Here is a 14,959-nt window from a genome sequence, read left to right as displayed (position 1 = left end):
CTCTGTCAGATCAAGAGCATCAGCAGCTCATTATATCAGTCACAGCAACAAAGTGATTGTATTGCCTTTCTACAATACAGGAATCAGGACAGGATTCCTGCCTGGTCCTGAAAGTAAACTTTCCTGTGTAAATATACAAAGGAACATTTTTGGTCCACATGAGCAGGAAGGAGGATCCGTTGGTGAAAATGATAAACTGACATGTCTGAGGCTGAGCTCCTCTTGGAAAAGCCAGTTGTTTGTTTTTATAATTTACCATTTTAATGGGTCTGTTATTGTTTTATGTGTTACTAGTTTTGAACCAAATTAGCTTTGCAGTCAATAAAAACACCTCAGTCAGTTTCAGATAAAAGAAAGATTAAACTGTAAATTCAAAAAAAATTGTATTCCTTCCAAAGGACTATAAGATAAAATAAGTTTATAAAATACTATAAACTTTCTCATCTTCTTTGCAAACACTGGTAGCCGTTCTGAAGATATGAATCAATGTTAAAGTTTGTGTGACTTAATGTTTCTCTCTTCCTCATTACTGCCTGCAGGCTTTATGTGTTTCCAGCAGTAACTCACTTCACTTCAGCTGAAATTACCTGATTCAGCACAACTAACACATTCATAGTAATGTGCTTCAAGAAGCAGGGTTATTACACATCATAACATGACAGAATTTGATGATTTTCATCTTTGTTCAGATCCTGGGAAACACATTCCTACAGTAATACTTCATCTGACTTCATTAAAACATTTGACCTTTAGTCTGTATTCTGCAACTTCACAAAGTCTGACACACCTAATACAGTTTGTAAGATTCAGTTCTGCAGTTCTGTCTTCATGAACAGTTCATCTCCAAAACTATTTTCATTTTTCATGTTCATCAGATTTTCATGGTTTGACAAAGTCAATCAGCTCATCAGTTTCTCTCTGGTTACAGAAGTAAATCATTGTTTAGTTCAGTCTCTCTTCTGACTGAGCAGCCTGACCTTGATAGATGCATTTTGTGAAGACAGTGAAGGCTGGAAGTTTTCTAGGTGTAGCAAACAGACAAATGAACAGAGAATTAAACAATCCCCATCTTTTCTGTACTGAAAAGCAGAGTTAGTGCTTGACTTTAGACTCATTCATCAGAGAAAAATACATTATTTATGTATCTGTAATAAAATTAGACATGTGATGATTGAAAATGTCAGTTTTATGAGTCTAAATGATTTGTGAGGCAGGATTTGTTGGTAATAAGAACTGAAACATCATCAGCTGCACCAAAAAGTCTGTAGGACTAGAGATGCTCAGGTTGGACAAATAATTTTAAAACCTAATTCTAGTTCTGATACCAAGAAAGGTAATTAAACCATCCAGTCCAAGTCAAGCAGAAGAATCTGAATAATCATCAAGCAGACAATGACATAGAGCACCTATGCTGTCAACACCTTTCTCAACAGGCGAGGCCGCACTTTCTCCGTCTATTATCAAACATTTAAGCGACTTGACACCATTCCTCCCTGGCACCTCCAGACCCGGGCCCCATCCGGGGGCAGCGGCTCCCCCAGCCAGCCCTATAGCTCCATGCCTGAGTGTGAGTCTGTTGAGTTAAAAGACGTCTTGCTTCTCCTATGAGTATAAATTAGAACTACAACTAGAATAATCACAAATATCACAGCTGCTACTTTAATCCAGATGATATGTGTCCGTCTCTCTGGTTCTGGAGTCAAATTTGGTCTCTGAGTTTGGAGATAATCAGCAGCTGCTGGAAAAGAAAAGAAATTATTTACTTACTCAAGAAGTTTTAACTTTAAGATAATTATGTTTATCATGGATATAAATGTCAGTTTCTAACTGTTCATTGGAAAACATTTCCATTACTTTCTTCTCACCAGTAACGTTGAGTCGACATCTTCCAGAGTTGAATCCATCTCCAGTTTTCACGTCACACAGATACAGACCAGAGTCTTCAGTCCTCAGTCTGGACACATGGAGTCTGATTCGTCCTTCTCTGAGGACGTCTTTGTCACTCTGGACTCGTCCTGAAAACTGATCATCCTGAGAATCTGGAATCTCAACACCTTCATGGACCTGATAGAGAACAAAGACTCCATGATCTGTGTTCGCTTCACAGTAGATGAACAGATCCCTGTAGGATCCCTGAGTCCTGGTGGTGAAGGTCCACTCCAGAGTGATGCTGTGGTTCTCCTCTGCCTCATAGCTGCTCTGGGTCACATTCACTACAAATGTTGCTGCTGAGGAGACAGAGAGGGAAAGAGAGGAGCAGACACACTGAGAACTGGAACATGGGAGTCTTTCAGCTCCATCTAGAGAGCTTTCTGTCACAAAGACAAGATGGAGACTGACCACAGAGACATGAGCTGAGGATGAGGAGCAGCAGGGAGATCATCTTCATCCTGAGAGAGGAAGAGGAGGAGGAGGAGAGGCAGCAGGACATCAGGAACAACATCAGTCGTTACAAGGAACAACTACTGTCTGACTTTTAGATTCATCAGGTAGAAACTCCTCAACTTTCTAGTTTTGTGATTAAAGTTTCTTTGAGTCTTTTATGGTAAAACATTTTTCCTCCAGAAACCCGTTAAGCTCAGTGTCAGGGTCAGTAGGTCAGTCTACCATGTTTTAATTTTTTTTTAAAGTCACAAAAGTTCTGACGTGCAAAAGCCGACATCATAATATGGAAATAATAACATGAGACTAACAGGTTCAGGGACGACCCAACCAGTTTGTACCTCGTCCACCTCAATGGGTCACTATAAACCTAACTTAATTCATATTTACTGCCTCAGTTACTGGTGTATAAGATCATATTTATACATCAGCCTGTTGGTTGAGGGGAAGTAAAGTCTGGTGACCCACCAAGATTATAATACAGTAGGGAAAAGGCGGGAAAACATGTAAAAATAAAAAGTGCATTACTGCCACCTTGTGGCCATAAAATACAGCAGCAGCTTCAATTTCCTCTGATTTTAGAGCAGAAACTTCTTTATTATTATGGAGATTAATTATCATTAATCATATACCTGAAAATCTGCAGGAGTTTGTGATTTTATTCTTTCTCTATTAATGACAAAGTTACAAACTAAAGCTGAACAATCCCATAATTCACTGCTTCTATGATCTGTGAAGTGTTCATTATTTGAAAAACATTTATTTAATATTAAATTCTTTATTTAAATTCATCAAAAAAGATTTAGCAGTAAAATAAAATAAATCTGTAAATTAATTAAAATGTCTAATACTTCAAGTTTTGACTAAAATGGAAAAATCAGAATAATTAAAAAACTCAGAAGGCAGAAGAAAAGTTCTGTTTAGTTATTCTACTATTATTGCGGCATAAATTATGTTAATTTGCCTTAGTGTGTTTATTTATTATTCATTACATAAAAGAGATTGATCATTTTCAAAAGTTAAACCAATTTCAAACGCAGATATTGATCATCTAGTTTATCTAAAACTGATCCATTATTCATTTCTGTCTATTCAGACCCATAACTGAATATTCATCATAGAGGAGACTAATGGTTTATTCAATAAAACCTGAATCAAATGAATGAATCTGTTCTGTAAACAGATTCATTCAGTCTTATTAACATAAACCTTTAACTGTTTATCTTTGTTTTAATGCTTCATTCTGGATTATATGGAGTTTATGTCATTAAATGATAGAAAATAATATTATTATATCAGCTGAGATCAGACTGTTGCTACATGAGTTTAACTTGGTGAAGGTAAAGATAGATCTGTTCATATAGATCTGCTTCATCAAGCTTCTCTGTTTTTTCTGATGAAATATTTTATCAAAATTTTATTCATTCATATTTTCATTTTCACGTTTGTACTCATCTCTTGTTATTTCATTAAACAACCTCCATATATTGTCACCAGTTAATATGAAACCTTGTGAATTAAAAGGGCGGAGCAACATGTCCCGCCTACTAAAGAAAACCAACCAATCACTTTGTAGCTGCTTCAACATGGAGAACCAACCGTTTAACTGTCATTGGTTCCGCTACGTTGAAAGACCGTTAAAACTCAGCTACACGTGCATCAAAAGCTCTACAACTGAATGATAAAAACTGTTTTTTTTAGTTTATCACTATGAATTAAAACCTTCAGACTCTGAAACTAAAAGGAAAACTGCAGAAAGGAGAAGTTGGATCTTCTTCATCACCTCAGTCCGCTGATAAGTTTTGAAAATAAAATAAAGCAGATCTAAGATCAGGTTGTTCTAACTAATATTCTGACCTCTATGCTGCATTTAAAAGCAAACCGTTTGCAGGTTTTATCAGAGCTGGAATGACTTTGCTGAAGAAACTCGTCTGTTTTTCTGCAGAGGATCTGCTGAGTTATCGCTGCTTCTCAACTAAAATGAATAAATAAATCAGACTTACCCAGAAACTCTGAGACATGAACTTCATCCATCTGCTGCAGTCCGTGTGAGAGAGGAACTTTTTAAAATCAACAGCCGGAGTGATGATGCCTTTAAGGACGCCTTGGTCAAACTGATTCCATGAGAAACGAATAGACTGATCTTCTTACTGTAGGTTTTAATAAAATAGTTATTGAGACACATCTGTTGTTTTTGCTGAACCGTTTAATTTTTGCTCTGTTATTTTTTTGTAACCTGTTTCATTTATCTCTAATTATTTAAACGTCCGAGGGTACCTGAACGCATCCTGGGCACTTTGACCCTCCTTTTTAACGTTTTCACTTCAGGTTCCTCTTAAGTGTAAAAGCGTTCAAAGCTGACGTGGCTCTAATAAATGAGAAAGTTAATATTGGTGAATTATCGATACCATCAGCTCCTCCGTCTTCTTCTTCTGATGATTTCTCCTCCAATCAAAGCAGCTTCAGGTTCAATATCTGGATCCAGGATGAGGAATTAAAGAGTTAATAAATGTTGGATGTTCAGGTCAGCCTGTGATTAAATGTAACTGAATCATCAGAGACGTTCAGTAAAGATGTTCAGGAGAAACAACTAAAGAATCAGAAACTCTGACATTTGCTCCAAACCAAGAGATTAAGATGTAAATATTTATTGAGTTATTTGCCAGGATTTTTTACTCATTTAGGAAAAATTCATGAGAACAGATAGAAATTATTATCCAAGTTGACTTGTAATTATTGCATCCAATTACTGATGTTATAATTATAAAAGCTTGTGTTTTAATGTTAATATAGAAAAGAAAAGAAAAACAGCATAGTTTTTTTATTTGATCATTTTTAATAATACAAATAAAAATTACAATTGGGATTAACACTGATGATAAAACTTTAACAAAGAATTGAAGAGATTCTGGTGGTAAAAACATAAAACCAGAACAAATGAATCTGAACTGATCCAGTCAGTCCGTCACTCAGACCTTCAGCTCTATGAGCTCACAGTTCCTAACTCCACCACCAGGTGGCGCTCCAGTATAACCCTGATGGTAGAACTGGTCTGAGGTCAGATCCAGCGGCTGGATTGGTTCTGCTGAGTCCAAACAGCTGCAGCTCATGTTGATGTTAAAAGGTTCTGCAGTGAATCAGGTTCTGACAACATGAGGGAAGAAATCTGGATTTATTTCAGCAGAACCATCAGAACCAGAACCAGTGGAGCAGAACCAGAGCTTCACTGGTTCATCAGCTGCTGCAGCTGAAAGCAGATCAGGGTTCTGGTTCCAGGTTCTGGTTCCAGGATCTAGTTGAGTCCAGAACGTGTGTTTCCAGCAGTTAGATGGGTCAGAACCAGAACATCAGAATGCAGCAGAGATGGAAAGTAGCTGAGATCAGCTGCTGGTTCATGAACAGAAGGAAGAAAATCAGATAAAACCTGAAACACTGAACTAAAATAATAAATTATAATCTTAGATTATATGGTACATAATAAGCAGCAGCTTTGTAACATTTCAGTTTAAAATCCTTCACTTACTGAAGATAAACATCAGAGAAAGGAGAGTTTCTGTACTGATGCTGATCTACATTCCCCTCTTTCTGTAACTTTTGATCAAAGTGTTTCTATTGAAAAGTTATCTAAACTCTCTGTCTCTACATCAATAACATAAAGTCTCTTTCTCCTGGCAGACAACATTTCACTAAAAGACAATATAAAAGTCCGATCAGAGCTGCTGCTGCTGTTGTCAGTCCCACAGTGATGAAGATGAAGATCCATTCTAGTTCCTCTGGTTCTGGAGTCAAAGTTGGTCTCTGAGTTTGGATCTGATCAGCAGCTGCTGGACAGAAATCAGAAATATTTATTAATATTTGATGAAAACTGAGATCCAGGAGGATTCATGATGAAGATGAAGATGTTAATCAATATAGGAATCAGGATTTGAACAAGCAGATAAAATTATTTCTTCTCACCAGAAACGTTGAGTCGACATGTTCCAGAGTTGAATCCATCTCCAGTTTTCACTCCACATCGATACAGACCAGAGTCTTCAGTCCTCAGTCTGGACACATGGAGTCTGATTCGTCCTTCTCTGAGGACGTCTTTGTCACTCTGGACTCGTCCTGAAAACTGATCATGCTGAGACTCTGGAAACTCATCACCTTCATGGACCTGATAGAGAACTAGAGGACGATGAGGAGCCAACAAGCTGCAGCAGATGAACAGATCCCTGTAGGATCCCTGAGTCCTGGTGGTGAAGGTCCACTCCAGAGTGATGTTGTGGTTCTCCTCTGCCTCATAGCTGCTCTGGGTCACATTCACTACAAATGTTGCTGCTGAGGAGACAGAGAGGGAAAGAGAGGAGCAGACACACTGAGAACTGGAACATGGGAGTCTTTCAGCTCCATCTAGAGAGCTTTCTGTCACAAAGACAAGATGGAGACTGACCACAGAGACATGAGCTGAGGATGAGGAGCAGCAGGGAGATCATCTTCATCCTGAGAGAGGAAGAGGAGGAGGAGAGGCAGCAGGACATCAGTCATAATATGAGGAACAACTGGACTCCTGCTACAGAATTAAGTTTATTTAGATACAGATCACTACTGCCACCTTGTGGCAATAAAACTATACAGCAGTAAGACAACGGCACGTTTCATTCTCTGCAGCTTCTGAACCTTTTATTATGAAGGTGATATTCTCTGAGCCTTCTTGTAATTTTGATGATTATTGTTTACAGACAATAAGAAAATTGTATAAGATCAATGAAAACATAAATATCCTAAACAGATATCAGGTTTCTGAAAAATCTGTTTATTTCTATTCAGTTAGTTTGGACTTTAATCATCATGGTTTCTGGTTCTCTTCTTTCTTCCTCCAAACTCTTGACCCTTCATTTCTAAATGAAATACAAACTTTACTTTCATCTGAAAGCAGAACTTTGACCCACTGAGCAACGATCCATTTCTTCTCTTCAGGTAAGATGTTTGTATCTAGGATTGTCTCTGGTGAATCCTGAGTGAAGGAGTGAACTGAGTCTGCTCTGAATCCAGCATCAGTTCACTCCTTCATCCATGTGAAACCATTTGGAACAGGATGGTGACAAATCTAGAGCTATGAGACATGATGGACAAAAGTGTCTGACAGGAGACACAAACATTCAGCTACTAGAACGGATAAGATAGAAAAACAAGTTGCAGAAGATTAAAAGTTATTATTACAGACATGTGACCTGGAAAACATAATTTTAATTCTTAATTGTTGTGTTTTACATGTATTCACAAGAAACGTTTAAGTATTTTTTTTCAACTAACTTTAAGTTGTAGACAAGCAGATCCATATAAAATATTAAAAGAACTTACTTGGTTAGTTTTCTTCTTTATCAGCCTCAGCATTTTGTTGCTTCATCCGATGTGTCCAGGTCTCTGCATGACGTTGCTACTGATCTCTAAAGCTACAGACCAGATCTAAACCAACAGACTGAAAAACTATTTCTGCTCTGCTATTTCTTTTATACGCTTCCAGTTGGAGACGGTCAAGTGATCAAACTTCTGCAATAGGAGCTCCTCTTCCTCCTATTGCCGAACATTCATTACATTCTCCCTCCCCTGTTGCAGGGCATGAAGCAGGACTCGTCCGGAAGCAGGGAGTTTCCCCTCCCTGCTCCGTGAGAATCTGTGGAATGAGTTGCAATAGGAGGAGCTGACAAAGCAAAGCGAACAGAAACGCTGGGGGTTGAATTCTCCTGTGTGCTGAAAGCTGCCAACAACCTTTGGTTTGAATCCTCGACCGTCTGTAACTGGAAACGCATAGAAGAAATAGCACGGCCAGGGGCGATTCTAGGATCTGACCTTTAGGGGTGCTCAGCCCCCAGCAGGGCTAAGACCCAAGAGAAGATATTTGTTGGTCCAGTTTTCTAAAACTAACTGCTTATTTACATACATTCACAAACAAAATTAAGAGACATGTCAGTAATTCATAGAATAAAAGAACAATGTTCATTTTACTCAAACATATACATATATAATGAGTAAAATCAGAGAAACTTTTAAGTTTTTCCAGAGGTGTATAAACTCAGTTTGAAACAGAATCTCAAGGTTACATCATGCCTGCCAACATCTGCTAACATTAATGAGACACAAGCAGCTGTGGACACAGTCCCAGTGTGATCTGCTGCCCCGGAAATCAAAATAAAATCTACTCAAAGCTATGCATTTACACTCATTTGAAGAACATTTTACTGAATTTATAGGATTAATAAACCTATATTTAATATTATTTATTAAATATCATCCAAACTTGACATCCTAAGCAAATAATCAAACCACAATAGTCAACTAAAATCACAATAAGAAACTTAATCAATCATAAAATGTTCTGCACCATATCAGCCTCAGGAGATGATTGAGGATGAAGAGTCGCTGATGTCTGGTTCTGTAGGTTCTAACGGGTCTGCAGTTCCTCTCCTGATCCATTCTGTCTATCATACAGCAGCACACTGCGCCGCGAAGGACACACTTTTTTGTAGATCTATGTAGACAGTATCCATCCTAATTAAATAAAGAACGTTTATGGTAATTAAACCATAAAAGTTCATTATTTCTAGATAAAGGAGCAGAATGCAGTCAGACAGACACTTTACATCCAAGCCTTTCTGATGGTCTTAGTGTCCTTTAATTTCCTTTAATTATGATTCATTTGACTTTTCATTTAATAATTAATCAATTAGCTTCCCTGATCCAACAAGTCAAAAGTTACAGTTTGATTTAGTTTGATATTTGTAAAAGAAAACAATCCCCATCATTTCAATACTTCAAGGAAAAAGCAAACAGAATTAGTTCATGACTTCAAACTCAAACATTCATCAGAGAACAAATACATTAAAGGATCTGATGATTAATAACATGCAATGACTTTATGTATCTGTAATAAAATTATGTATGTCACAGACTGGCGACCTGTCCAGGGTGACCCCGCCTCTCACCCAGAACGTTAGCTGGTCAGCAGAAGAATTAAAATATAGAAAACCTTCATATTCGCCAAGTTAAGCAAATTGTGTCTCCAGTTGATAATAAATTAAAAGCCATTTGGCCCAAGATCCAAAACTTCCCATCACATGAGCAGAGTGATGAGTCTAAGGCAGGGGTGGCCAGCTCCACGCTACGAGAGCCGGTCTCCTGCAACTTTTAGATGTGTCTCTACTTCTACTTGTACTTCACACACCTGAGTCAAATAATGAGGCCATTAGCAGGACTCTGGAGAACTTGACTGCACTTAGGAGGCGAGTCAGCCTTTGGATTCAAGCGTGTTGGACCAGGGAGACATCTAAGAGTTGCAGGACACCGGCCCTCGAGGACCTGGATTGCCCACCCCTGGTCTAAGGGATTTCCTCAGGAGTCTTAAAAAAAATACATTTTTAAATAAAACACCTAAAAATTAGACGGATGGATGAAAGCTTCATACATCTGTATCAAACAAAGGAGGGAGAAAAAAAACTGTAAAAAATCCTGAATTTGTCGTTTAATAATGAGACAAAAAAGTGATAAAAACAAACAATTATATTTAATTGATGATGAAATCTAAAAAAAAATGTTGTATAGAGAATAAAATTTTTAATATTAAATAAGTTCAAATAAAATAAATGTGAATAAAAATAAATGAGAATTACAGAAATTGAGGTAAAATCACATCTTCACACCTTCATCAGTAAAACATGTTAGTTTGTTTTTCTTTGTTAGCAAAAGGAACATCTGCTGTGAACTTCCTGTCTGAACAGGAAGTTCACTGAACCAACCCATCAATCCTTCAGTCATGCAGAATCCTACTGTAGATTAACATCACCTGACCTGCAGCCTTGAGGAAACTGATCCCTTGAAAACTTTACCAATGAGATCAATAAATATAGATTATAGATCAGATGTAAAAGGTTTGGTCTGTGGATTCCTGCATGAGGAGAATCTGACCTGCTGACCTCAGAGGACAGATGGAGTATAAAGGTGGAGCAGCTCAGAGGAAAACCAAGCAGGAAGTAAAAAACAAGGTGAGGATTTTAAAATGATCCTAAAATGTATCAGCAGCTGTAGAGAGAAGATAAAATGGGTTAAATGGATTCATGTTGACTTAGTTAAAAACTTACTGCTTTGTGTTATGACCTCTAGAGTTGCAGCCACTAACTCATATAGTTCACAGCAGTAGTTATAGCTGGTCGTTACAAAGACATGAAGAAACATCAGAAAGTGACTCTTAAGAAATGACTTGTTTTATTTTAATCAGATGGATCAAATGATTCATTTTGGTGAATTTTTTGAGCTGAAGATCAAAACAAAAATTTATCTGTTGCACTAATTTTAGATAAGAAAGGAAAAGCTGCGTTGTTCACTTTCTCTTTCAGACGGCAGACGTGACGCAGTTTAAATTAGTTTGTACAGAAACATCACCATCCCACACCCTGCAGTCATGTTGGCCCAGGTGCATTAAGATCTACTGGACGTGTGTCTGAATTTGTCCCTCTGTGTCTTCCTGCATGAAGACATGATGTTACACTTGATTTTTATCTCCAGGTTAATCTACTCAGGTTTTATTGACTCTAACTATCTAAACTGAAGTTCTGATAAAAAGAAATTGGAAAGTGATAGATTAATTATTTTGAGACCAATATCCATCCATTTTCTATATACCATTGTCCCTTAGTGGGGTCAGGAGGTGCTGGTTCCTCTCCAGCTAACGTTCTGGACGAGAGGCAGGGTCACCCTGGACAGGTCGCCAGTCAACACAGAGACAGATAGGACACACAACCATGCACACACACCTAGGGAGAATTTAGAGACCAATTAACCTGACAGTCATGTTTTTGGACTGTGGGAGGAAACCAGAGTACCTGGAGAAAACCCATAATGCACAGGGAGAACATGCAAACTCCATGCAGAAAGACCAGGGCTGGGAATTGAACCCAGAACCTTCTTGCTGCAAGGCAACAGTGATGCTACTCTGGTGGAGTAGAAATGTTTTAAACCAGGGGTGTCCAAAGTCGGTCCTGGAGGCCCGGCGTCCTGCATGTTTTAGTTCTCACCCTGGTTTCGCACACCTGCATTAAATGATGGCTCATTTGATCATTTACAAACACATTAAAAAAATCTGATTTTTCTGTTTTGGATTGTTACGGCCCTGGGCCTTGTGGGCCTGGGTTGCAGGTCTTGTCTGTCTTTGTGCTCCTCCCCTTTGCAGGTGCTGCTGATTTGTTCATTTAGAGAACAGAGTACTTGAACCTGGCTGTCTCCGTCTTCTGCGTCTCCCTCAGCATCCACTCTGCTGCTGTGGTGTTTGTTACCAGGCCTCAGCTCCCCTCCTTTTGTACTTTTGAGTTTGTCTTCGTTTTGGCACTTCAACACTTCCATATGCACTCATACAACACACCCAAGCATTTGAATTACACCACTGATACTGATATCCACAATCCACTGTTGTTTTTGTTAATAAATATTAATTTGTACGCACTTTAACTGCAGCATGGTCTCCTGTTTTTGTTACGACTCTGAGCCAGTCGTAACATTGATATTAAACTTTTTTTTCTTATTCCACCAAAATAAATATTTTCTAATCTGTCTCTATTATATAAAACAATGTATGTTGTTGTTGTGGTGACTTTTCACCAACAGATGGCGTAGTGTCAAAACAAAACTTATTTTATGTTGTCGGTATAAAACATTTTGTCAGCCTGTTAATAAATGTGATGGAAGCTTTAACTCTCCTGTTATGTTCATTTCTGAGGTACAGCAATAATGTTTGTGGGTCAATTTGACCTGCATCATAACAGGAGGGTTAAGATGAACTGAACTAGAAACAATCTGACATTAATGTCTATAAGGTGATAACCAGACTGAACCTCATGCAGGTAAAATGTGAATCCTTATTTAATGTGAAACAAACAGTGAGAGATTCTGTCAAGTTGGAACAAGATGGAGACACAACTGAAATAAAAATATTTTTTTATTGAGAGCTTCAGATACTTCACAAAATTTGATCAAAAAAAGAAATTCAGTTCAGCAGCTCATTGTAACACATTCATGCACATTATATGGTATAAAACCACAACCATTCACACATACACACCAAAAATACAGTTGGTCAAAATTATGAATCATGACAAGTTTTGAGTTGAAACTTTAAGTTTAAAGAGAAAACTCTGAAAGTAACAATTCTGTAATGAAACATTTATGTTCAAACCTTTTCAACAAAGAAATAAGCATTAAAGGTAAATATTTATGTTAAAGGAAAGCAAAACACTTTCATGTCATGTTTTATGTTAATCTCATAAATTAACATAAAAATCTTCACTTTAAAATGAATCCTGATTTCACCTGAAAATAGTGAAATATTGAATTTTACAATAACCTCTTCAAAAGACTTTGTGTGTTCAGTTTCACAACATATTAATAAAACTATTTGTTTAGATATACCTGTGAGTCCATCCATCCATTTTCTTTCCAGCCTTGTCCCTCAGTGGGTCAGGAGCTGCTGGAGTTTCTCCAGCCAACGTTCCAGGTGAGAGGCGATCAGCTGATTCAGCATTTAGACACAATGACTGATCAATGGTTCTGGTTGAGTCCAGAAACATTTTTAAATTATTTAAAACTGAAACTGAAACAATAACAATAAACGACTCAATGAATCATCATTATTATGGAGAATATACATTATTATATATTCTCCAGGCACATTGTGACATTTTATGACACAATCAAGTAACTATGTTGCCTTCAGTTATGAAAATGATGACATGACTTAAATTGCAAAGTCAAATGTCTTTTAACACCTTGAAATTTTGCCTCTGTCTCTTTAGAAGCTGCTAATCTTTCTGACACTCTGACTTTCAGCATGTTGTCACAACAATGCTCCTTCATTGTGCCATTTAAAACAGTTATTAGGAGTATTGAACTGAAAAGTAGCTCATATAATCAGTTCAGCAGAAATGCAGATCCACAGGTGTTTGCTAATTGCTGCTGGCTAGTCTGAAGGAGCTGAGAGAGGAAGCTGAAGGTTCATAAATTTAAACAAATGTAAAGTGAACATCCCTGTGATCTGATTTGTTTTTGTTTTTTTTATCTACATTTGTAAAATGATTAGTTTTGTTTGTCCTTCTTTTCTTCCTAAAACAAATAATCAAAATTATTAGAGCCATCAGAGCTGCTATCAGTCCCACAGTGATGAAGATGATGATCCATCTTCCTCTCTCTGGTTCTGGAGTCAAAGTTGGTCTCTGAGTTTGGATCTGATCAGCAGCTGCTGGAGAGAAACCAGAAATATTTATTAGTATTTATTGGAAACTGACATCCAGGAGGATTCATGATGAAGATGAAGATGTTGGTTCATCAACACAGGAGTCAGGATTTGAACTATGAGTATAAAAAAATATTTATAATATCTAAACTCACCAGTAACGTTGAGTCGACATCTTCCAGAGCCGAATCCATCTTCAGTTTCCACGTCACACAGATACAGACCAGAGTCTTCAGTCCTCAGTCTGGACACATGGAGTCTGATTCGTCCTTCTCTGAGGACGTCTTTGTCACTCTGGACTCGTCCTGAAAACTGATCATGCTGAGAATCTGGAAACTCAACTCCATCATGATGAACATATATTATCCCGCTCTTCACTGAGGTTCTAAATTCACAGATGATGAACAGTTCCCTGTCGGATCCCTGAGTCCTGGTGGTGAAGGTCCACTCCAGAGTGATGCTGTGGTTCTCCTCTGCCTCATAGCTGCTCTGGGTCACATTCACTACAAATGTTGCTGCTGAGGAGACAGAGAGGGAAAGAGAGGAGCAGACACACTGAGAACTGGAACATGGGAGTCTTTCAGCTCCATCTAGAGAGCTTTCTGTCACAAAGACAAGATGGAGACTGACCACAGAGACATGAGCTGAGGATGAGGAGCAGCAGGGAGATCATCTTCATCCTGAGAGAGGAAGAGGAGGAGGAGAGGCAGCAGGACATCAGGAACAACTTCAGTCACAATATGAAAAATAACTGGACTCCTGGTGATTAAAAGAAAAATAATTGTTTAGAAAAGATCACTACTGCCACCCTGTGGTCATGAATAAGTACAGCAACAGTAAAACAGATTGTTTCCGTTCACTGCATTTGCTGAACCTCTTTTTAAAGCAACTTTTCAATAAAATCAGTTTGTTATAAGAGGAAAAACATCAGAAATCTGGTAATTAGTGAAAGATGTGTGTTGAGTTTCTTTCATAAAGTAAACTATTCATGACTTTCCCATATTACCCTTCCAAAAATTAGGCATGTCTGTGTTCAATGAGTTTAAAAAATAATTATAAAACAACAATAAACTTATTATAACTAACAATGAAAATATATAAACACATATTTACTTCCATAAAGACGAACCCCAACAAAAACCAGCATAAAGCTGAAACTATAAGATCAGGCTTGATTAGTTTCAGTCAGCAGAAAATATCTCAGTTTCTCAAATCAGGAAAGTAGAAATGATCTTTCTGATCCTGGATTAATCTCCTCAGTCGACCAGCTGGAGTCTTTCTGTTTGGAGGCAGGAATGATTTTTCTACTTTAAAGCGTCT

At 37.8% G+C, this 14,959-nt stretch overlaps 3 protein-coding genes across 6 annotated transcripts in view; all 3 read right to left on the bottom strand.

Moving 5' to 3' along the window:
• Positions 1-2,458, bottom strand: part of LOC148154216 (uncharacterized) — a 36,544-nt gene extending 34,086 nt beyond the window's left edge. The window contains exons 1-2 of the mRNA XM_088016071.1: positions 2,341-2,458; positions 1,866-2,228 (exon numbers count right to left, since the gene is read on the bottom strand). Of these exons, the coding sequence (XP_087872197.1) occupies positions 1,866-2,228; positions 2,341-2,443 (466 nt within the window). The 5' untranslated portion in view covers positions 2,444-2,458. The remainder of the gene's footprint in view (positions 1-1,865; positions 2,229-2,340) is intronic.
• A 3,077-nt stretch (positions 2,459-5,535) lies between these two features.
• Positions 5,536-8,030, bottom strand: LOC106913492 (programmed cell death 1 ligand 1-like). 4 transcript variants are annotated; one of them, XM_088015144.1, is made up of 4 exons: positions 7,726-8,030; positions 6,815-6,864; positions 6,340-6,702; positions 5,536-6,206 (listed from the first exon to the last, which is right to left on the bottom strand). In XM_088015144.1, exons 2-4 carry the CDS (start codon positions 6,861-6,863, stop codon positions 6,022-6,024), a joined length of 597 nt encoding a protein of 198 aa, XP_087871270.1. In that variant the 5' UTR covers position 6,864; positions 7,726-8,030; the 3' UTR covers positions 5,536-6,021. The 4 variants fall into 4 exon arrangements, with proteins under 4 accessions (XP_087871270.1, XP_087871269.1, XP_087871266.1 ...); XM_088015143.1 differs by lacking the exon at positions 7,726-8,030 and having other exon boundaries at positions 6,340-6,699; positions 6,815-7,702; XM_088015140.1 differs by lacking the exon at positions 7,726-8,030 and having other exon boundaries at positions 6,815-6,923.
• Positions 8,031-12,331: 4,301 nt separating this feature from the next.
• Positions 12,332-14,959, bottom strand: part of LOC148154215 (uncharacterized) — a 4,291-nt gene continuing 1,663 nt past the window's right edge. Inside the window, exons 2-4 of the mRNA XM_088015164.1 lie at positions 14,270-14,319; positions 13,795-14,157; positions 12,332-13,645 (exon numbers count right to left, since the gene is read on the bottom strand). Of these exons, the coding sequence (XP_087871290.1) occupies positions 13,410-13,645; positions 13,795-14,157; positions 14,270-14,318 (648 nt within the window). The 5' untranslated portion in view covers position 14,319 and the 3' untranslated portion in view covers positions 12,332-13,409. The remainder of the gene's footprint in view (positions 13,646-13,794; positions 14,158-14,269; positions 14,320-14,959) is intronic.

This window comes from Poecilia mexicana, unplaced genomic scaffold (genome assembly GCF_051168715.1).
Source record: "Poecilia mexicana isolate PSO_F unplaced genomic scaffold, ASM5116871v1 scaffold_18, whole genome shotgun sequence".
NCBI classification, from domain to species: Eukaryota; Metazoa; Chordata; class Actinopteri; order Cyprinodontiformes; family Poeciliidae; genus Poecilia; species Poecilia mexicana.
The sequence above is the reverse complement of the archived record's forward strand: the minus strand, read 5'-3'. Positions and strand labels throughout refer to the sequence as shown.

Bases quoted from the DNA above. Each gene is read 5' to 3' on its own strand.
- LOC106913492 (XM_088015140.1), bottom strand. From the start codon at position 6,902: ATGTCCTGCTGCCTCTCCTCCTCCTCTTCCTCTCTCAGGATGAAGATG. The intron at 6,703-6,814 runs GTCAGTCTCCAT...CTGTCTCCTCAG, and splicing joins CCTCAGCTCATGTCTCTGTG to CAGCAACATTTGTAGTGAAT. The intron at 6,207-6,339 runs GTGAGAAGAAAT...ATTTCTGTCCAG, and splicing joins ATGTCGACTCAACGTTTCTG to CAGCTGCTGATCAGATCCAA.